Source organism: Humulus lupulus, chromosome 7 (assembly GCF_963169125.1).
Source record: "Humulus lupulus chromosome 7, drHumLupu1.1, whole genome shotgun sequence".
In the NCBI taxonomy this organism is placed as follows: domain Eukaryota; kingdom Viridiplantae; phylum Streptophyta; class Magnoliopsida; order Rosales; family Cannabaceae; genus Humulus; species Humulus lupulus.
Genome location: NC_084799.1, coordinates 130,533,315 through 130,558,043, shown reverse-complemented (window position 1 = coordinate 130,558,043; position 24,729 = coordinate 130,533,315). Strand labels below are relative to the sequence as shown.

General features: G+C 38.4%; 1 protein-coding gene across 1 annotated transcript; it reads left to right on the top strand.

The window, feature by feature from the left end:
- The first annotated feature begins 10,922 nt into the window (after positions 1-10,922).
- Positions 10,923-12,719, top strand: LOC133792192 (transcription factor FER-LIKE IRON DEFICIENCY-INDUCED TRANSCRIPTION FACTOR-like). The gene is made up of 4 exons (XM_062230107.1): positions 10,923-11,522; positions 11,822-12,034; positions 12,120-12,293; positions 12,406-12,719. The coding sequence occupies exons 1-4, from the start codon at positions 10,923-10,925 to the stop codon at positions 12,508-12,510; spliced, it is 1,092 nt and encodes a 363-aa protein (XP_062086091.1). The 3' UTR covers positions 12,511-12,719.
- Positions 12,720-24,729: the final 12,010 nt, after the last annotated feature.

Here is a 24,729-nt window from a genome sequence, read left to right as displayed (position 1 = left end):
GCTGCTACCCTTCCCGTCAGACTTTGGGCGTCCTTTCGCGACCGGGGTGATGGCATTTCGAGTAGCGATATGATTTTATCGAGGTTTGCCTCTATTCCTCGGGTGTTGACTATGAAACCCATAAATTTTCCTGACGCAACCCCGAAGGTACATTTTTGGGGATTCAGCCTCATACCATATTTCTTTAAGATCTCAAAACATTCCTTCAGGTTGGGAACATGGTTATCGGCTATTTTTGACTTGACCAACATGTCGTCAACATATACTCCATGTATTTCCCGATCTGATTAGCGAACATTCTGTTGACCAATCTCTAATATGTAGCTCCCGCATTCTTCAGCCCGAAGGGCATGACCTTGTAACAATAAACGTTGGTTGGGGTCATGAAGCTAGTGTGTTCCTGGTCCGCAGGGTTCATGGTGATCTGGTTATAGCCCGAGTATGCATCCATGAAGGACATGAGCTCATGCCCCACAGTGGCATCCACCAATTGCTCAATTCTCGGGAAGGGGAAGCAATCTTTGGGGCATGCTTTATTCATATCAGAAAAGTCGATGCAGGTCTGCCACTTCCCGTTGGGCTTCGGGACCAAAATAGGATTGGCGACCCAGATCGGGTATTTTGCTTCGCGAATAAAGCCGCATTTTAAAAGTCGAGCTACTTCTTCTTCTAGGGCCTCAACTCGGGTTGTGCTCACGTGCCTTTGTTTCTGGGACTTCGCAGGCATGTTTTTGTCCAAGTTAAGGGTATGCATGATGATGCTTGGGCTGATCCCTATCATGTCTTCATGAGACCAGGCGAACAAGTCAAGATTTTCTTGTAGAAATTTCAGCAGCTCCGCCTTTCTCTCATTACAAAGGTTTTTCCCGAGCCTAACCACCCTCGAAGGGTCTCTAGGATCGATGTTCACCTCTTCAAGCTATTCGATGGCCTGGAGCTCGGATCTATCTTCGCCTATCCTTGAGTCGATATCATCACTGAAGGTGATACCCACGCCATCGGCTTCCTGAGGTTTTTCTATCCCAGGAATAGATCTTCCTTCCTGAGATTCCTCGCTTCCGCCCTGGATGGTCATCGTCTGCTACCCGGGTTGTGATTTTCCCGTCATGGAAATGCTATATAATTCCTGGGCGGCGAGCTAATCACCTCAGACCGTACATATCCCTATAGAGGATGGGAATTTGACTGTGGGGTGGCGAATAGAAGTTATGGCTTCAAATGCCATCGACGTAGGCCGGCCCAGAATTACGTTGTATGTGGTGGGAAAGTCGATAACCACGAACTCGAGGAGTTTTGAGACAGTTCGGGGTCCCTCTCCCAAGGTTAATACTAACTCGATCATTCCTATCGCTGCCGACTCTTCTCCGGAAAACCCATACAACATCATGGAGGTGGCCTTCAGTTCGGCTACAAACAACCCCATTTTTTCTAGCATGGACCGGAAACCAGTATCCTCCTAACTCTCCGATTGGAAACCTGTGCAGTTACCACCAGAGGATCGTTATGTGGAAACTGGACATGACTAGCGTCCTCTTCGGTAAAACTGATTGGTTGCCTCTCCAATCGCCGCTGTTTGGGTAGATGCTGCTCCGAAATAAATTCAACTCTGTTATGAGACTTCTGCTCATTGACGTACCTCTTCTGGGCACCTCTATTCGTGCCTGCAAGATGAGGGCCTCTAGAGATGGTGGTTATCTCTCCTCTTATTATAGGAGGAGGGGTATCCTGATTTACCCGGGCCCCAGGTTGATTTATCGGAGCTTCCGGGGCTGGCTTACTGGTAGGAGTCCAATTTCGCGCATACTAAGCCAAAGATCTGGCTTTGATGAGTGTCTCAATCTCATCCTTCAAGTGCCTACAATCGTTAGTGTTGTGGCCAATGTCGTTGTGGAATCGACAGAACTTGGAAGGGTCCCTTTTGGCCTTCTGATGTTTCAAAGGCTCTGGTTTTTTCCAGAGAAGGGAGGTAGAATTTGTTAGGAAAATGTGTTCCCTAGTGTTCATGAGCTCGGTATAAGCTGCATAGATTGGCTTAAAATTTTCTGCGGGTTTGTTCTTCTTTGGGTCATGTTGGCCGCCCTCGCCACTCCCCTATCTCTTGCCTCCACCCCCTTGGTTATTCTGGGCAACGGTTTGAGTCATTTTTACGACATCTGTTTCCACTCCAACGGGATGATCAAGGGTTTGGCTGGTTCCCACGACCAATGCTCGTGCCTCTTCCAGGTTTATCCACTCCTATGCCTTGTTCAGGAATTCATCCACGGTGCTGACACCTCTTCTTTAGATTTCTTTCCACAGCCCGCCCCCAACAAGGATTACTGTTCTCAAAGCCATGAGCTTGGAACTATCATCCGCATCCCTAGCTTGGGCTGCCTTATTTGCGAACCTACTCAGGTAAGCTTTTAAGGGTTCCTCGGGTTGTTGCTTCACGTTCGCCAGGGTGTCAGCTTTGACGCGGACTGCATGAGAAGCTCGGAATGCCCTCTTGAAATCGGCAGAAATATTCTTCCACGTGCTAATGCACTGCTTTTTAACCTTCTTGAACCACTGTCTAGCTGGCCTGATTAAGGTGGAAGGGAAAAACAAGCATCTCAGCTCGGGGCCGATATTATGGGCCTGATTAAGGTGGAAGGGAACCACTGTCTAGCTGGCCTGATTAAGGTGGAAGGGAAAAACAAGCATCTCAGCTCGGGGCCGATATTATGGGCCATCATCAGGGTATTGAACATACCCAGGTGATCCGAGGGGTCCCCGTCCCCATTGAATTTGGACAGATGGGCCATTGTGGCCGCTATGTTGGGGGCAAAAAGCTCGAGCTCGTCCCCCTAGTCATACTCATCCTTGTCCTTTTCTGACAAAAGTTTCTTCATTAGCTCCCCCATCTGAGCTAACCGTTCTAGGGTCTGGTCCTTAGTCCCTTGGTTGTTCTGGGGCTGTTCAACAGCTCCAATTCCATTGTACGCATTAGGCGGGTTATTGTCCCTCCAAGCTTGAGCTTGGTTTGGCGGGACATTCCCACTGTCATGTACTTCATAAAGACCATCCTCTCGGCGAGCATCACTGTCATTTCTGGCTGGATCCCCCATCTGCGAGTTGAGGGGATCTCGAAAGTCGGCCCTCGATGCGGCTCGAGGGCTTTGCGCCGAACTTAAATGGTTACGCAGGTCTCCAATGGATTTGCAACTTCGGTGGCTCTCGATCCAGTAGCTCCCGTTGGAAAAGCTTGGAGCCTGCTGCCGGGGGTGAGGTTCTGGAACATTCCCACGTTCTCGTGGGTGATGGTCAGGAACGGTGAGAGGAGGATTCCTTATGCTGTCCCCGTGTGCCGGAATATCTCGTGCAGGATGAAGGGGAGATGGGTATCTTATCGGCAAAGGGGGATGCCTAATTAGTGAAGCGATCCTCGTCCTGTAGGACCGGATTAAACTAGCTGTGCCGTCTCCAGATTCCTGCGCTTGGCGGTCTGACTGCGGTACGGGAGGGTTGGTCAGAGCAGGTTGTCTGTGCGAGCTTTCCCCGGACCTCCTCCGCGAGCTGCCACGAGCCCTTCTAGGCGCATTCGATGGTGGAGTCGAACTAGGAGTTGAGGTTCTGACTGATCAACTGAATTGATGATTGGCCCTGGGAAACTCCTCAAACATAGCTTCCTGGTTATGGTGTGACATGGGTGTAGAATTCGGGGTTGAGGTTCTGACTGATCGACTGGGTCTGGGCCGACTATCCTTGCAGGATTTGTGAGTCCCGCTTTGCTTCTTTCCGACGTTAACGTCGGTTGCAAGAGGGGGTAGTCGCGCCAAGACTTCCTCGATTTACTTACTTTCTCTAGATAGCTGACTCCTCAACTGTATGTTCTCCATTTCTATCGCCGTCGGTAACCCGGGTTGGGATTTGGCGGTCGGGGCGCCAAACTCTCGGTGTCGTCCTAGCCCATCGGCTGCTTTCTCGATCGCTGCTGGACCTTGGGGTTTGGTTCGTTGGATATGGCGGCATGGTGGGCGTCCTGCCTATTATGTTGATCCGCCTCGTTACCATGCCTCGACCGAGTAACCACCATGATCAAGTTTTTGTGATATCATTAATATAAATCCTCTCAATGAAAGCACAAAACTGTTGACGTGGTTTTTTGCCAACAGATAATTATACGAATAAATAGGATGGATTAGTGCTGATTGATAAACTGTAATATGAAAATGATAGTATTCTAGGATGTGAGAATTAATTGCAAGGAAACAATAGTCACTCCTTTTTTAGGTGGTTCAGAGGTTAAAATCCCCTTAGTCCACCAATCGATATTATTGATATCTCCTCACTATTTCTTACAAAGTGTTTGTCTCACAAGAATAAGCCAACTCCTTGCACTATCCATGGTTTCAGTATTTATAGGAGATTGATCTCTGAGTAGGTATTGGGGTCATCCCGTGACCTCTTCATTCATCAAATCATTTATGTGACATCGATGATTAATTCCTAAACCTTGCAGTGAAGTGTTGTCTAATCAATAGGTAAGGATGGATAATGGGTCGCATGGCCCAAATCAGGCGTGGGACGTCTGAACACACACGTTTATACTGGGTGTCTGAGAATTCAGGAATAGAATAGACACGTGACGTCTGGGATATGCACGTTTATATTGCGTGGTTGACTTTACAAGGATTCGGGGGTGTCAGGCCTCTGATGCACTATGAGCTTAAGGTGGTGCTAGCTCGTGGATCTCACCATGTCGACACAATGGCTCCAAGGAACAGCTAAATGATTAACCAGCTCAGGCTGGTTAAATTAGGGGATGGTAACAAACAGCTCCGGATGGACGGTTGACATGTGGCAGACCGAGTTAGGCCCTTTTCTAGCTCGCCGAAGTGTGCGGATATTCAGGGCGTACAGATTGTTAGAAAATATTACACTTTGTTCCTCATTTTTCAAAACATAAATTCTTTGATTAAGATGTGTCATTGAATTGTACACATCCAATGCTTAGAACAAAAATATTATGTTTTGCCTTATAAATAATTTTATTTGTTTTTGTTGTTGTTTCACTAGGTTGATTCACATTAAATACTTTGAAATCATATTTTTTTTAACGTGAAGAAAAATTCTATCCTTTTAGAAATAATTTGTGCTTAAAATATAAATCTATTTGGAAAATGATAGTTTGATTTATTTTAACTATATCTAAAACTTGGCAATCAATATACTAATAAATTTTACTTAACTTACATTTTGTGGATTCTAGTATCTTAATACTCTTTCTTTTACAACTTATTTACATATCATAATTGGTTTATTTTTCTTCTCTTAAATATCTTTATTTTCTATGTTTTACTTTATTTTCTTGACATTAAATCTTATCAATCTTTGGAGCTAAGTTAGAATTTATTTAATTTATGTTTAAAATAGTTTCTTTTTTATTTTAGACAACTGATTTGGGTTCGACATCCTTGCTTACATGAACTATATACTATATATATGATTTGTGCACTTACGATTTACATATTGAAAACATACCCATTTTGGGTCTCGTCAGTTGCCATCCCCAATATCCAAATTAGACTCTAAATGAATCCCAGCATCCAAATCAGACATATAATCAATCTTGTCTTTCCCACAATTCATAACATCAGTGTTGAAATCAAAGTCCTCCAACGCTCATCATAACTTGGTTTTAGATTATCTAACTTCAACTATAAAAGGAAGAAAAAAAATACAAATTACAAATTAGAAAAATAAATATAATAACAACTAAAATTTAACACAACAACAACAAAGAAGAATATACCATCTTTGTTGGAATGTCAAAAACTGTAGTCTTCAAAAACATGAAGGTTGGACTAGTAGAGCAACTCTAATTAAAAATTCTTAGAATTTTTATATGTTTGGTTAAATACAAAAAGATAAGTGTTAAAATACAAGCCAGGTATAAACACTTAGTGAATTTCACATAGTGAATATGTGAAATTTGAGTTTCAATTGTAGGCACTTTAATATTATGTTTTTGGATACAAAAGTAATGCATGGAGGAATCTAAGGGTCCCCAAAAAGTTTTGTAGCATTTGGAGCATGCTTAGGACCTTTAAAGGGGTCCAAAATCAGAGAGGGTGGCGATGCGCCACCACCTAAGTGGCGTAGCATGGCTACATGCTTAGGGTTTCAAAAACCCTAGTAGGCGATGCGTCGCTTACGGAGTCTATACGACTTACGTAAATTAGTTCCAAATGCCGTGTTTTACAAGTCTAATCATATTGGTTAGACCTAATAACTGTGTCTACTCTATATTAGGGTCAAAATAGAGTTTTGGAAGATTTGATCACTCTCACCAACCTCTCTCTAACCTATCACTCTCTCTAGCTCCAAGATTCTCAAGTATCCTCCAAGAACTCATAAAGAAAGTTCTTGACTTTGTGAGTTTAAGACTTGTTCAATCTCAATCCTCATTTCCTCCTAGAAAAGGCATCAAGCATCAATGGTGGATAGGAAATAGAGTATTATGACAACATTATGAAACGTGCGTAAGCCTTGGATTTGTGGTTTTGCTTTTGTTTTAAGAATTTTCTCAAAGTGGTGGTTCTACAAGGGTTTTTGAAGGTTCATCAAAGTTGAAGAAGATCATTCACCAAATTGGGTTTGCATAATCTTTCTCAATCTTTATTTAATCTGTCCCAATCCATTTTTTATGCAGATTCTAAATTTTAAGGTGGTCTTATCTCACTCTCCACCAACAGAAATACCACTAGGGAAAAATTTGCAGTATTTCTCATTCATATACTGACAACACTCATAAAACCACACTTGAAAAACATGTGGGCAACTTACAATCCTATAAAATGGATCCACCTTTTCCTTGTCTTAATGATAAAGAGAATTATACCAACTAACTAATTTTCTCATCATAGACTAAATAGTCTGTTCAAAAGATGCCTTACCCCACACATAATCATCATAACGACCACTATAAAAATAATCTAAATCTTCACGAAGAACTTGTCTATCCTTCCCAAAACTAAAAAGAAACCATTGTACAAACTAAAAAATAGCCAACTTAACAATTGTTTCATCATCTGTACCCCACCTCTTAGCCCTAAAACACACACGAATAGATTGCTTAGTACTATTATCAGAACCTGGCCAATGTTTTTCAAGCAAGTCAATTTAATTCTTGTTTGAAATTCAACTTATTGCAATCCCCATACAATCTAACCCGGTAATCAAACTAAACTTCTTAATATTAAACATCAATCTAACACCACTAACCATAACCCAAAACTCATACTCATTTGGCTGCTTAACCTCCCTCAACAACAACAATTGAACTACCTAAGGCTGAGTACTAAATGCGGGAATTTTCAAAAAATTACCAAAACAAGTCTCGAAAAACATTTTTTTTTTCTGCTTATCAGTCAAATATTGATGGAGATCCTTAATAACTTCATAATTAGAACTAAGAACAATCCTTGAATAAAAAAATTGATTTGGTCTAATCTTATAATCCTAATCCTACAACAGAAAAAAAAAATGAAAATAAGAATAGTGGTGTTAAAAATAACAAAACAATGCAAAAAAAAAAATCAACAAAAACCATAAAACTGATAAATAATACAAAAGAAACATAAAAAAACAAAAGTACAAAATATAGACGAACTGACCTTCAACAATGAACAAGGAAACCATAAAAAAAAAACAACAAAGTGCAAAACTTATTGATTCCAATAGCAAAAATTGAAAAACAAATGCTTAAACAATGTAACTGATACAATAAAACACCGAAAAAGATACAAATTAAAACAAGAATAAATTGAGGAATATAAAAACAGAACAAGGATACATTTGAAATAACTAAAACAACAACGAAAAACCCTAAAAATAATATAATTAAAAATGGTTAGAAACCCTAAACCCTAAAATATTCACAAACGGAACAACCAAAGATCGAACATTAAATAAGAAATACGAATTCAAAATAAATGAAATAGCGAAAAACCCAAAAAAAAAAGTAACAAAATAACCGGTAGAAAATGTTAAAAAAAAAACTCAAAATAAATCTTGATATTTTTAGTTTCAGCAATTTTAGATACATTACAGTCATATATCCCCATTTTGATTTCTTCGACTTACGCTTCTCATCAGCACTTGGAGCTACCCTTTTCATAGAAGACAATCCCTTCCTAGGTTTCGCAGAAGGTCTTTTTCCCATTGATTTTTGTTAACCCAAGATATGTTTCCAAGAGGGGGGGTGAATTGGAAATTTAAACTAATTTCGGAAATTTAAAACTTAATATGTCAAATTATGCAATAAATCAAATTAATCAAGTAAAAGCAAATAATATGGCAATCAAATATATATAGCAAATAATCAAATTTGTAATGTAAAGAGTTGAAGGTTGAGAAATCGCAAATTCTTGAATTTTACAAGGTTCGGTAGAACTAAGCCACCTACGTCCTTGGTCTTCAAAGCTATAGACCTAGCTTTGAGTTCAACTATCGAGCCAAGTTAGTGGGCTTGACTAACCCTTACAACCGGGAATTTTTCACCAAGGTATTTCCAAACCTCTTACAATAGTTTTCCACCACCAAGGACTATCAACCTCTTTTTCGGATTGTTGAAGTGCCAATCTCACTCTAACCGGGTTGTTTACAAAACCGGTGCCAACCTCACCTTAATCTCAATATGGGAATGTGTTTGATATTACAAGCAAAAATCACTCTAGAAGTATGATGATACAATGAGAAACCTAGAGTGATTAGCAAGCACACTTAGAATAAATAAATACAAATTTTGGCTCAAGTGTGTGAATATGTGTTTGGATGAGTTAAACTTTGAGAGCTATTTGAAATCAATGGATTAGGTTTGGTATATGTAATAAATGCTCAGCCAACCATTAATTTTGAGTGAAAAACGAGTTTATATAGAGTTTGGGAAAAAACTAGCCGTTTATAGCCGTAAGGGATTAATTTTCGAAGTTGTCTGCCGCGAACCGGAAGTCCGGATGGGGAACCGGAATTCCGGTCTGGAAGCAACCGGAATTCCGGATGGCAAACAGAGAGCAAAATCCGAATTATGCCTATTTTCCCGTTTTTCAATTCTTTATAACTTTTAGCTCGTTTATCTGATTTCAAAAATTCCAATTGCGTTACGACCGTATCGGGATGTATTTTCTTAAAATTGAATTTAGGATATTTATTTCTCATTTTAAAAAATCACCATTTTTTAGTACGTGAGTGAGCCAAATTTTATACTTATGACTTAAAGTATACTTGCAATCATTTTACAAGACTAAGAAATGAAATTAAACCTTTATCTTGAGTTTCTTGAGTCTTGAAGTCCATTTTGGGTCATTTCCGAAAAATTTGGTAAAATGACCATTTTGCCATTGGTCATAAGTTTGACTTTGAAGTGCTAATTCACTTTGGTTTTTGCTACAAAATCAACAAATCATTAGTAACAAATAATAATCAAATATTTGTTAATCATCAAAACAAGGAGACTTAAGAGTTTGGGTCAACAATTTTGGTTTGGGGTCAACTTTGCACTCTACTTTCTTCTTCGAAACTTGAGATATTTTAGACTTGTCAATTTTTGAAACTAGCTTTTGAAATGGAGAAAGAGAACTAGAGCTTGAATGAGTACAAACCATTACGACAAAACTGTGATTAATTATTTTTAAATATAAGTGAGAATTTGATGTAAGACCGTGGGGGATAAGAATGTGAGTAAGATCGTCGGGAGAAAATTCTTATCAACCATTCATATCTCTAGAAAAAGTAGAGAAACATTGAGAAAATCAACAATCAGAATCAAAATCATGGATGAAGAAGAAGGACAGGTGGAATGCGTGTGAGGAGGAAACAATGGGAAAAACCGTGTATATGCAAAATCCTATCTGTAAAAATAGTATAAAATAAATATTAAAAAAGTATAATTGTTAAAATTACCGCTTGTCCATAATAAAGTAAAAAAAAGAGCAAATTTGGGTACTTTGTATAAAAAATTATTTATATTATAGATTTTATTTTGTAGCTATTATGATTTGATAATATTGTCATAATATTATACTTAATTTTCTTATTTATTTTTATAATATATGTTTATGCTTGTTTAATTATTTTTTCTAATAAGTAATATGAAATGCATATTTTCCAACATGAGTTACATGGGTTATGTCCTTTCAACCCGTTTAACAGGTCAGATTTGAATTTTTTATTTTGACACAATTATTAAATAAGTCAAATTTAAATTAAACATTTACTTGTAATATATGAGTTTGGACATGACACAAACACGAATTGTGACCCTATTTCAAATATATATTATGCTATAATATATAGTCATTGTAACTGACTGACTCTTAATTAATTGTCTCTCTTACATTTACAATATTTTGAAGATTTGTTCGTCTAGCTCCTCCACAAACCTGGTAGAGCGCGCATATAATAATAAAAAATAATGCAACAGCAACGTCAGAAACCGTGTCACCCGGGAGCTAAGTAGTTTTCACCCTCCATTGCAATTTAAAATGTCATTAGCGATGACCTATTAACAGTTAATACACTGCATTGGTCACACCAAACAAAATTTATTAATATACAAACCTACATCTATTCCAAACTTTACTATTTGGTCACATGTATTCAGATACAACCTTCCCCATGTCACCATGTGCCTAAATAAATCATCGATCTATCTTACTATATATATACTAATCATTAAAATATGCATGTGTTAAAATTATATAAGTACTCCCTAAAGCCATAGGCCAAAACCACAGCTTATTATATAAATTTGTATAGTAATAATTAACAATTATTGAGGTTTTGCTTTACCTAGCTATAGCTAATTATAAGTGAGTACTTCTATTATAGTACTGTTACACCATATTAGCATTGCTTCATTATCATACAGTACTACAATATGTATGAGATTTGATGAAACTATGCTATCGTATTCGCCATCTCCAAACCTCATTATGCCAAATTTTAATAAGGGTTTGGAGTTGCATGATTTCTTCGACTGCACCCACAATATTATTAGTGAAGATCAGTTTGAGAACCTACTTCGTGGGGCTGAAACTGATCAATACCCTTTTGTTAATTTTGATCACTGTGGTCTTATTAATGGCTTCATTGATGATCATCATGATCCAATAATGGGTCCAGGAGACCATGCGTTTGGTTTCAATGGAATTAGTAATACTACTACTATTACTGGACCCATAATTGATGATCCAAATATTTCACTCTTCATGAATAGTAATCTTGCTTTGCCAAGTTTTGATCATGAGGAAATAAAAGGAGATGGCGATCAAAATCGTGATCATTATGAATATAATAATGATCAAGATGTAGAAGATGATGATGAGAATGATAGGCAAGAGTCTTCTGAAGCCAATACAGGAACGAGTGCAAATTTAGCCAAGAAAACCAAGGTGAAAGGCGGTGATAAATCCAAAACATTGATTTCGGAGAGGAGGAGGAGGGGCAGAATGAAGGAGAAGCTCTATGCATTGCGTTCTTTAGTCCCTTTTATAACTAAGGTACTTATATATAATTCATACATGTATGCATTTATATATATATAGTGTAATTCTAATATATTAACAACTTGAAACATTTTTACTTAAAAATATAGGCCACCAGTTTCAGTGGATAAATTCCTTGCATAAATGGACTGTATTAATTATCAACCTTGTCAACAATCAAAGTAATCGAATATATATTATGCATGTGATAGTGTAGAATTGGACAAAATGGTTGACGTAATTATTGTTCAATTTAAATAAATAGCATCAATTTATAAATAAATTGATGTTTATAATTGCTGTGTCATGTGCAGATGGATAAGGCTTCTATTGTGGGAGATGCTGTAGTATACGTGGAAGACCTGAAAATGCAGGCCAAGAAGTTGAAAGATGAGATTGCAAGTCTTGAAACTTCTTTACTTGGGTCACAAAGGTACCAAAAACCATCCATTAATAGTAACCCAACTCAGATCCAAAGTTTTCATCCAAAAAACACCAATCAACTGATTTTCAAGAAAATTGCTCAGGTAATAATACCACATTTATACATAAATATATCTATAGTACCTGCATACATATGTAGACATTAATTGATGATGTGGGGTTTTGTAGATGGACATGTTTCAAGTGGAGGAGAGAGGGTTTTACATGAGATTAGTTTGCAACAAAGTAGAAGGCGTTGCGGCCTCACTTTATAAGGTTGTTGAATCGCTTACTAGCTTTAATGTGCAGACCTCTAACTTGGCTTCGAAGGTCGATGGATTTGAACTCACAGTTACTTTACGGGTATATAATATTTAATTTCCTTTATATTTCAATAATTGAAAAAAAAAAACTACAGTTTATTACTAAGGATTGCAATTGATCAATATCATTTTGCTTGATCAATTTACAATAGGTCAAAGAAACTGTGCAGGAGATGCACTTGCCAAATTTGAAGCTTTGGGTGGTTGGAGCCCTTCTCAACCATGGATTTGAATTAAAATCACCCTTTTCACCTTAATTAATCGATTTTTCATAAATATATTTAACTTCTCTTTATTATAAATAAAAAAAAATGCACTTAACTACATTACTACTTCCACTGAGCATGATGGCCTAGCTAGCCCCAGGCTAAGTTTTTTATTTTTAATTTTATATTGTTAATAATGAAGATTATCTAGAAATAATTTATGGGTTTACTATATTTTGGTTGTATTGTATTTAGTTTCTCTCTCTATTCTTCAACTTAAAATATGTTAGTATAAGGTGAGGTGGATTTCTCTTATATATAATAGGGATCACTCTTTGTATTATTGATGGTCTGAGAAGTACAAATTAATAAAATAAATGTGATAATAAATCAAGACACGAGTTTACAATAAAGTTCAATCAAAATTTTGAACTTACGTCCAATTTCATTTTTAATTACAAAATAAGAGAGAGCTCTCTTTCGTAACACGTCTCTCGTTTTTCTTCTATTTATGGAGAAGAGCATAGGGCAATTTCAATTCAATTTTTGAATACACGTCTCTCTTTTTTCTCCTATATATCTTAGCTAAAATCAAAGACCTTCGTTATCTACTCAAAATATAGCTGAAAATAAGAGTTTCCTTAATTCTAGCATATTCTTGGAAAATATCTCGTTAGTTTTGCAAGTAACCAAGCTTCCTTTTTCAAAGTGGGAATATTGTCGAAGTCAACATAGATTCTTGAGGCATGTCTAGGTGGCAACTTTTGAGGTTGTCGTTACTTTTAGGTCGGGTCGTTACCTTTAGAGTTAAAATTAAACTCAAGAAAATAACTAAAAATAGATAACAAGAATTCAAAGAATCGGAAGAACCAATGGCCTGTTTGGCATTGTTTTCAGTTTTTTGTTTTCAAAGTTGTGCTCTCAGAATTGAGAACAAAAAACTGTTTTTGTAGTTTTCAAAAAACAAGATGTGTTTGGTTAATGTTTTCTAAAAACAATTGTTTAGTTTTTTTTTTTTTTTAAATTTTAAATAAAAAATTAACAAATATATTTACAAAGAGAAAAATATTTTAAAAGTTTGTAATAAATAATGAGATAAAATAATTTGAAAAATAAGAAGTGAGAAAGTAAGGAGAGAAAATTTGAAGAAATAGAAAATAAGAAGAGAGAAATTGATGCAAGAAAAAATGAGAGAGAATGTGATGAGAAAGAAAGTTGAGAGATACAAGTAAGTAGAGAGAAAGTGATGAGAGAGAAAATGGGGAGAGAGAAAAAATGATGAGAGAAAAAATGAGGAGAGAGAAAGTGAAGAGAGAGAATCTAATGACAGAAAAAATGATGTGACAATAAATGATGTTAGATAATAATAATTAAAAAAGTGATGTGATAAAAAAAAAGATAGACAAAAAAAAATTTGAGAACAATAGAAAACAACTTTTTGATGTTCTCAAAATTTTCTGTTTTTTATAACTTTGTTTTTAAAAACTGTTTTTTGAAAACAATGCCAAACACCTCAACTTGTTTTCAAAAAACAGTTTTTAGCTTTTAAAAACAAAAAACAGTTTTTTAGTTAAGGTGCCAAACACCTTCCAAGTCTCTAACTTAACCTTAATTATGTTCTTGCCTAAGTTATCATTCATCTCCTTTACTTTGATATTATAGTTGCCACTCCAGAGTTTCTAAAGTATTCATTAGGTTATTCGAAATCATAAATTAATAATCTTACTAGTAAATAAATTGTCATATTATCCTATAAAGAATTGTAATACCACTACTACAAAAACACATTTTTAGGACACTATTTTAGGACACTCAGCTAAATGCGAATCCTAAAAATGGTTCCTGGACTTTTTAGGGCTTGCATTTCTTTTAGGGCTCTATGGGTCTCCTAAAAGTTTGAATTTTTGTAACAAACACCTCTTGGACTTTTAGGACTCGCGTTGCGACTCCTAAAAGAATTTCTCGCGAGCCCTAAAAACTATGTGTGTTCTGAAAATTTGAATTTTAAAAAATCACAAATTCCCTCCAATCCCTAAAATCACTCAATATTTAAAAAAAATAACTCAAAAATAACTCAAAACACTCTCTCTCTCTCTCTCTCTAGCTCGTCTTTGCCGTGGCCAAACGACTGCCTCGCCATCGCCGCCGACCGCCACGCGCCGCCCCCGAAACCTCTAACCCCTGGAGCTCAGCCCCTCACGCGCCGCCTAAGACCCTCAAAGTGGTCGTTGAAGTTTATGCGATTTTGGGTTTTCCTCCAACAATCCGACCACTTTCCCGCCACCTCGAGCCACCACGAGATGAACCACCACCACCACCATATTCCTTGCAACATGGGCTTCAAAACCCACTAAAAAATTAGACCCAATGGCCACCGTGGAGTGGTGGCGCCACCACTTAACCAAAAACCAATCACAAGGAAGTTTCCCCCCATTATCTCATTTCTCTAACTCTATAAATAGCACTACTTTAGGAATGCTAAGATCATTCACAACTCATTTTTTTATTATTCTGCTCAGTTGAATACTCATCTGACCTAGGAATCAAAGAGTGTTCTTATAGGTAACCCCCAGGCACTTCTGCTTACTTTGGAAATTCAAGAATTCAATCGGAGAAGAAAGCCAAGCAACTGATCAAGAAAAAACTACTTCTAAAAATAGCACGCCAAAATTTCAACATCAACAATAATCTATATTGATTAGGTCTATATTTTCTCTTCCAAGTTCCACCTAATTTACTAAATAAATTGCAAAGTTGATCATTCTTTGAAAAGAATTAAGCACAAATAAATACAAATAATTAAGATGTGTTATCTATTGGTCCAGTAAAACAGTTGTCATCCCTAAATATTTATATTTAATGACATGACAATTGGATAGACACGTGCAGTTGATGACACACTCTTATTAATTTGTTGACTAAGGAAATGAGAAAGGTTGAGACCAGAAATGTGTCTTGCCTGACCAGGGACGAAACATGGCCGACCAGAGGTATGTTTTACTTAGCCGACCATTGTGTTCCATGCCCAACCCTTTGCCCATGCCGACCAGAATGTTCCATGCCAGCTGGTGATGTTCTTTGCCTATGCCGACCTGTGGTGTGTTTGGCGTTGTCTTAGCCGACCAGTAATCTCAGAAGTTATCCTCTAGGTGACTCTTTGGTACAACCTCAGTAACAGCTTCGACCTGAATCATTCGCAACTGCCGCGGGAATATCTGAAACATCCCGGAATAATAGTTATATTGATGTAATTTGTTTATTATTCATTAATTAAAGTTGTTGAAACAATCAAGGACCCCGTCAAAGCAGGATATTTCTGATGTACGATCCATGAGCCTATAAATAAATTGCTCATGGCATTAGTGGGGGGATCTGATTTTGGGAGTATTTTTACTGAAAGTTTAGAGAGAGACACATTGTATCTTTTCACTTGCACTTGAGAAAATCAGTTGACTCAGGTTCACCTAATCTCAAGGGTAGGCCAAATATATTACAACTCTAAGTGGATTAGGCTATTACCAACGAATTGGGGCTGAACCACTATAAAATTACTTGTGTCATTTATCTTCTATTCAAGGTTTATCGTAGTTTTTTTGCGTCTACTCGTAGTTGGCCAAAATCGTGGTCAACATTTTTGGTGCTTTCGTTGAGAGCCTGAATAGAAGAAATACACAGCTACCCTACCAATATGTCTCCCAAGAATACCAGTATGGCCTCCAAAAAGCCAAGTACGTCAAAAGAGCCTGCTACAGCAGAAGGTCTTGGACCTCAGAACCCAGAGACTAAGCCTAAGGTCTTTCTCAAGGAGACCACTCCAGAAGTTGAACAACTCCAGGAAGCAATAGGCGCTTTCCAAGAGGAGATGAAGCAATTCAATGCTCGGTAGAAGTCTTTAGTCGAGGAAATGGCCAGGCAGAAGGCTGCATTCGAGCAACAAAAAAAGAGATGGATGCCATGAGTGAAGAGATTAGGCAACGATAGGAGGAGGCCAATCGGTGATATCGTGAGGCTGCACTTGCTCTAGATCGGCCACTCAGCTGACCCAGGCCAATGCCAAGACCGCAGCACGAGGAGCAGCCACACAGGGAGCAAGGAATAATAATGCAGGTTGAAGGACCACTGGTACAGTCAATTCTCGGGGACCGGACAGAGATAGGAGTAATCCCTCTGGTTGGGAGGATGATGGGGTCCGCTCCGGAACTGCCTCGACACAAAGGGAGTACTCTAGAACTCCCTCCAAGAGCCACCGATTAGAAACTTCTAGATCAGGAAGTCACCGATCGGGCAGTAAGAAGACTCCACCCAGGCAGGATCAGACCAGAACTCCTTGAGATAAGAAAACTTCGCAGTTTAAAGATGGACATGGTCGTGATGAGGTAGATAGCCATCACACTGATCGGTCAAAGGACAAAGAAGGAAACAGCCCACAAGGAGGAAAAGACTGCCCGGGACATACCGAAAATCCTTTGCTACATCCTAGCTAGCAGCGTAGTGGGAGAGAGCAAGTCCCGCGCAGTAAGCCTTCTGAAACATCTAAGAGCACAGTGTTTGATCGGTTAGGAGGACGCACTTCTCGGAAGGATCTAAGGGATGTTATTAGTGACAAGAGAAGGACCGTCCCGGTCGAAGGGCGAGATCTGAACCGCCCTGCCAGTCAAGTAGAAATACTTGACGATAGTGCACCAGATAGAAATGCCCGACCAGGCAGTCAAGACTTTGAGACCCCGACGGTCGCCCCAGCCATCCAAGCCTAGCTTGATGCGTTAACGACTACAGTTCAAGGTTTGTCAAAACGACCTTCCATAATGGATGCGATAGAGCACAGGAGTGGCAGTCTGTTTTGTGCCCGAATCAAAGCAGCCCAGCCACCGGCAAAGTATAAAGCACCGGTGCTGCCAGTATATACAAAAAAAGCAGATCCCATAAGACATGTTGGGAAATTTGAAGACCAAATGGAGCTGCTCAGGGTAAGTGACGATTATCGTTGTAGAGTTTTCCCTAATACGTTGGCCGATACTGCCCAGGAATAGTATTGGAAATTCAAGCCGAATTCCATTACCTCTAGGGAAACTTTCAGTTGAGAATTCTGTAGAAAATTCAGTGCTGCTCGGACTCCTCCAGTTTATGCCAACCACTTGGCTGATATCAAACAAGGAAAGGATGAATCTCTAAAGAATTATATACATAGATTCATGAGAGAGGCCAACCGAGCAACTGCTGTCGGAGACAAGGGGAAGATGGTTGCCATATCCTCTGGGATGACTTATCGAAGCCCTTTGTGGGATAGTATACATCACAATCCAACTTCAACACTCCAACAATTTCTTGATCGAGCGAATAAGTATATGAAATTGGATTATGCGATTGAGAAAGAGGAGAAAGGCATAAACAATCCGGACGGATCAACTGATCCTCCTAAGACTGGAGGAAATGGTCAAAATGGTGGAAATAAATGTGGGAATAATGGTCTGACCTCCATGAAGAAAAGAAGGCTAAGTCGGGTTCGAACGATAAGCCGACCAAGTATGAGCCTCGATTCACTAATTACACCACTTTTTCGGCCAGTCGAGCAGAAATATATCTCGCAAGTCATCAAGAGGTTCCCTACCGGAAACCCCCACCCATCAAGAAGGAGATGAGTAAAAGTGACATGAATAATTTTTGTCATTTCCATGGAGACTATGGTCACGAACAAAATGAATGCAATCATCTCAAGGACGAGATAGAGTTTCTTCTCCGGTCGGGAAAGTTTAAAAAGTATCGAGCAGAGAAAACCCAAGGAGAAGGAGGCAATAACAATCCTGGTTTCAAGCGACAGTGGTCTCCACCCTTGCAATCTGAGCCTGTGGACTTCACTTTAGAAACTATATGCGGGGGACCACATTTGGCTGGGGATAGTAATTAGGCAAAGGAAAGATATGCCCGCACACTTCAACATGAGTTGGATGCAACATCATAATTAAATGTCATGACTGTAGAGGAGTGGCCTCCAAAGAATCCACGGTATGAAAGTGAGTCTCTCACTTTTACTGAGGAGGATGCTCGACATGTAAGGTATCCTCATAATGACTCGCTCGTCATTACAGTCCAAATGGCAAACATGAAGGTGAAGAGATGTCTGGTTAACACGGGAAGTTCTGTGGATATTATCTACAATTTGTCTTTCGAAAAGATGAAATTATCCATCAATGACTTGAAGCCATGCCCTCAAGTTATTTACAGATTTACTGGAGAAGGATTGTCACCGGCTGGAACAATCAAATTACCGGTCAAAACAGGAGACGCTCCTAGGCATCAGACAGTCGTGACAAAGTTTTTGATAGTAGATTGTTCGTCGGCGTACAATGTGGTGATTGATCGACCACTACTGACGGCATTACATGCGGCAATGTCCATATGGCACCTTTCCATGAAATTCCTGACCAGTGCATGACTAGGTTGTGTCCGGGGAGACCAAAGAGAAGCTAGAGAATGTTATAATGCTTCAATAGTTAAGGCAGGAAAGGGAACCAAGGAGAATAATATGATTGTGTGTGCAGATAGAGAAGAAGTAGTATATGAGATGGATATCGACCAACATAGCATTGTGAATTTAGCCGACTAGGAGAAAGTTTTACAAGTTACCAACCAAGAAAGTGCTCTTGGTTTCAATGAGCAATAAGCCCCATCCGTGATGAAGTCACCACATAGGGTGTTTCCCAAAGCGAGGTAATGGACATTGATCCTCGCTTTGGGGATTTGGAGAGTGAAGTAGGACCAATGGAGGACTTAAAGGAGGTCCTAATAGATGAAAACAAACTGACCAGAGTGGTCAAAGTTGGGAAGAAGTTAATGTTGGAGGTGAGAGCACAACTGGCAGAATTTTTGCAAAGAAATCAAGATGTCTTTGCCTGGTCTCACAAGGATATGGTGGGTATCTCTCCAACTGTGATCAGCCACGTGCTCAACGTGGATGAAAACTACCCAACAGTGCAGCAGAAGAGAAGGTTGCTTGACAAGGAACGAGCGAAGGCTCTGAAAGAAGAAGTCGAGCAACTAAAGGAAAATGGATTCATAAGGGAGGCTTATTACCCCGCCTGGGTTTCTAGCCCAGTATTAGGACCTAAGTCCAATGGGAAGTGGAGGACCTGTATGGACTTTACCGATCTGAATAAAGCATGTCTCAAGGACTATTTTCCCTTGCCGAGGACAGACCAGTTGGTTGACGCAACTTCTGGTCATGAAACTTTGTCCTTTATGGACACTTACTTAGGGTATAATAAGATAAGTATGCACCCTCCCGATCAGGAGCATACCAAATTTCGAACAGACGTAGGATTGTATTATTATAAGGTTATCCCATTCGGCTTGAAGAACGCAGGGGCCACCTACCAACGTTTGGTGAATGGCATGTTCAGCGACTTAATCGGAAAAAACATGGAAGTGTACGTAGATGATATGTTGGTCAAGTCTAAGGAAGTAGAAGGGCATGTACGTGATCTGGCGGTATGCTTTGCAGTACTTAGAAAGTACAGCATGAAGCTAAACCCCCTCAAATGCTCGTTTGGAGTAAGTTCTGGAAAGTTTCTAGGATTTATAGTTAACTCGCGAGGGATAGAAGCCAATCGTGAGAATATTAAAGCACTCATGGAAATGAAGTCTCCAACCAGAACCAAAGATGTACAGAGCTTGACTGGGTGGATTGCTGCTCTAAGTAGGTTTCTTTCCAAATCAACGAACAAGTGTGTCCTGTTTTTTAACCTTCTAAGAGGAAGTAATAAGTTTGACTGGACAGAAGAATGTGAGCAGGCATTCCAAGACGTAAAAATACATTTGGCTCACCCTCCTATTTTATCAAAGCCTGTTGATGGTGAGGACCTTCTCATTTATTTGGCAGTCACAGAGCTGTTGGGAAAACTTTATACAGGATCTTTATTTATTTTTATGTATATCTAATATTAAACAAATTAATACGAGAAAGCCTAAAATATGTTTCTAAAATTGAATTCAAAGAGAAAAAAAGAATAGAATACTTACAGTATACGCAGCGGAATGAAAGAGTCCTTCCTTCAGTTTCTCTAACTCTTGTATCCTCTCTGTCGCAGAGTATTATCAAGAAACTGAATCGATCTTCTAATTTCTTCACAGCCTTCCAATGTATCCTTAGAATCACCTAGACTAGTGTGGGAAATTCTCAACACATGAGATAGATACAGAGAAGAAGAAGAGAAAATAATCAAAGAGGCTTAGAAAAGGACTTGTGTTTAGAGAGAATCTGAAACTATGAGAAAACCAGTGATTAAACTTATCTGTCGTCTCAGAAAACTTAACTTATGACTTCTCTCTAAGCACTCCTTTTACAGACTCAATTAAGCCATTTAATTTAATTAAAAAATCAATAAAATAATAGCCATTTTAAAGCCCTAGGTCGAAATTATCAAGGGCTTTAGGCCCGTGAAATTTCCCATTTGATTATAAGCCCATTGGACTTAAAATCAAGGCCTGTATTATTTTCTATTGATTTAATTAATTAAATAATTATTTAAATCCTTTATCAAATTAATTATTTATAATTTGAACCTTGATTTAAACTTATTGATTAATTTAGATACCAATTTATCTTAATTAATAAATCTGCCATAATTTCTCATTTCTTCTCAAAATTACACAATTGTGTGAAACTATCCAAAATTGACCTGGTCAACTTTGATAATTCTAATTGATGATTAAATCAATTAATTGAGACTATCTAGATGATTTTATCCAAGGTACAATGGGGACCATGGGCCTATGAAATCAAGCTCCAATAAGTTATCATAAATCTAACAAATAAATTTACTAACTTATTAATTCCTCGTGACTCCACTATAGACTCGGAATTGCACTCTTGAATTCATAGAACGCTCTATAACAAATATAGATACACTATTAATTATCCATTGTTACAACCATAATTGTCACTCGATCCTCTATAGACGGTCTACAATGAGATAGGGCTAAAATACCGTTTTACCCCTCATTGTATTTTATCCTTAAAACTCTTATTCCTTGTAAATGATATTTCATAAACAAATTTAATTACTGAAATGAGATCTCTATCATTTAACACCTTGAACCAAACTAAAAGGAAACCATCGTTTCACTTCTTCATCAGAAGCTATAGATGTTCATATCTATGATTAACATTCCCACTCAATTATACTACCGAGTTCCCAAGATGTAAGTATGGGCTAGTTCGTAGGGTAAGCTGGTAACGAACTAGTCAAATAACTCAAATAATACAATCAGTTAGAATACTAACCACTCAGAATTGAGATTGAATTGACCTATGGTCAACTATATGATATGACTAGAATAGATAATAACGGTATGTTTACTTATCTTATGAATTGTCAATATCGGTCCAGTCCGATGTAACAAGTACATTCGATCTTATCTACTTTGCTAATGTTCTGGAAAGAACATAACACTGTAATGTGTAAGTAGATCATATCGTAGATTGGAAAGTCAGTGTAAATCCGGTACACTGACTAATCTTAGGGCTAACTTATTTTTAATATTTAATCATATTTATATTCCACTGTGATTACGTCACTATAAATAAGATTAGCTATATGCTCGGGATTTAATAGAATTTTATATTAAACAAATAATCATGAAAATAAAACATGTGAGCAAAGTGATTAACCAAGTCAAAAAATGATTTCTATTCTTTTATTGATAATAAAATGAGATTACAAAGAATTTGAGTTTTAATTAGGGCATAAAACCTCAACAAACTCCCACTTGCACTAATTGAAACTAATGTCTTAATTCTACTAATCTCATTTCCTTGATATGTTTATCAAATGTAGCTTCTTGTAGTGTCTTTGTAAACAGATCCGCAAGATTTTCTTCAGTTGCAATCTTCTTAACCTTCACATCTCCCCTGGCCACATATTCTCGAATAATGTGATACTTCCTCTCTATATGCTTACTTCACTTGTGACTTCGAGGTTCTTTCGAGTTGGCTATCGCTCCTGTATTGTCACAAAACAACACAAGCGATTTATCCATTTCTGGAATAACACCAAGATCCGAATAAAATTTCTTTAGCCAGACTATTTCCTTAGATGCTTCTGACGCGGCTATGTACTCAGCCTCAATGGTGGAATCTGAGATTGCAGACTGCTTTACGCTTCTCCAAATAACAGCTCCACCCCCAAGAGTACACCATTCCAGAAGTAGACTTCCGGTCATCGACATCAGTCTGAAAATCTGATTCGGTGTATCCGACAGGGTTAAGAACACCACCCTTGTAGACTAACATATAATCCTTAGTCTGTCTCAAATACTTCAGGATATGCTTAACTGCTATCCAATGTTCCAGTCCTCAGTTTCGTTGATATCTGCTCACTACTCCCACTGCATAGCAGATGTCTGGTCTAGTACACAACATGGCATACATCAGACTTCCAACTATAGATGCGTAAGAAACTTTTCTCATTGCATCTTCCTCTTCAGGGGTCTGGGGAGACTGCTTCTTTGAATGATGAATTCCATGGCGGGACGGTAGACACCCTTTCTTGGAATTTGTCATTGAGAAACGTTCAAGCACTTTATCTATGTAAGATGCTTGAGATAGAGCCAAGAGTCTGCTCTTTCTATCCTTAATGATCTGGATACCTAGAACATAACTTGCTTCACCCAAATCCTTCATCTGGAATTGAGTGCTCAACTAATTCTTCACATCTGATAATTTCTTAACATTGTTTCCAATGAGTAAGATATCATCTACATAAAGAACCAGGAATACCAATATTTGATTTATCTTCAGTTGGTAAACACATGGCTCATCAATATTTTGTTCAAAGCCATAGGTTTTGATTATTTCATCAAACCTAAGATTCCAGGAACGAGGAGCTTGCTTAAGTCCATAGATGGACCTATTCAACTTGCGAACTTTTCCTTCTTGTCTAGATACTTTAAATCCTTCTGGCTAATCCATATAAATGACTTCGTCAAGCTTTCCATTAAGAAAAGTTGTCTTGATGTCCATTTCCCAGATCTCATAGTGAAGAGCGGCTGCTATGGATAGGAGGATACGAATGGACTTGAGCATGGCTACCAAACTAAAAGTTTCCTCATAGTCCACGCCTTCTCTTTGGGTAGAACCCTATGCCACTAATCAATCTTTATAAGTCTCGATATTTTCATCAACACCTCGTTTCTTCTTGTAGATCCACTTGCACCCAATGACCCTAAAGTCACTAGGTGCTTCCACAAGATCCCAGACGAAATTTGAGTACATGGACTCCATTTCCTATTTCTTGGCTTCGAGCCATAGTTCCTTTTCATGGCTAGCCATTGCCTGTTTGAAAGACAGCGGATCATCATCACTAGTGTCACCAACAACCATATTGGTTTCACCATCCGAACCATAGCGAACTGGGTTCCTAGAAACCCTCCGACTATGACGAGCCACTGTGACTATTTGCTGAGGAACAATGGTACTTTCTTCATTTAAATCGACTTGCGTCGGTCGGATGTGAAGAGTGGGAATTTCATCATCAACTCGCGTTGATGACGATGGAACATTTGTTGGATTCAATTCTTTAACCATCTCCTCTAAAACTACTTTGCTGCGAGGTTTAAAGTTCTGGACATAGTCATTTTCCAAAAAAGTAGCATTTGTAGAAGTAAACACTTTCTTTTCTGAATGAGTATAGAAAAGTCCACCCCGAGTACCTTAGGATAGCAAAAAAACATGCAAACTTCAGTTCGCGGTTCTAGCTTTCCCTCCTTTTTTCTCAGGACGTGAGCGGGACACCCCCAGATTCTATAATGGCGTAAACTAGGTTCACGACCATTCCAGCGTTCTAAAGGTGTTTTGGGGATTGATTTAGATGGCACAACATTGAGAATGTCGTTTGCAGTTTCAATTTCATGTCCCCAGAACAAAGTTGGTAGAGTTGAGTAACTAAGCATGCATCTAACCATTTCCAATAAAGTTCTATTCCGACATTCCTCTACACCATTTTTTTGTGGAGTACGCGGGGTGGTAAGTTGTGATTAAATCCCAAGTTCAATTAAATGACATTGGAACTGTATATCCAAATATTCTCCACCCCTATCAGATGGCAAGATCTTTAACGTTTTACCTAATTGGTTCTGAGCCAATGCTAGGAATTCCTTAAACTTTGAAAATGTTTCTGATTTCCTATGCATTAGGTAAAGACATGAGTATCTAGAGTAATCGTCAATGAAAGTGACGAAATACTCAAAATCACCCCTGACTTGTACATTCAAAGG

Coding starts and splice junctions, on each gene's coding strand:
- LOC133792192 (XM_062230107.1), top strand. CDS start 10,923: ATGCTATCGTATTCGCCATCTCCAAACCTCATTATGCCAAATTTTAAT. Junction 11,523..11,821: donor TAGTCCCTTTTATAACTAAG/GTACTTATATAT, acceptor TGTCATGTGCAG/ATGGATAAGGCTTCTATTGT. Junction 12,294..12,405: donor AACTCACAGTTACTTTACGG/GTATATAATATT, acceptor AATTTACAATAG/GTCAAAGAAACTGTGCAGGA.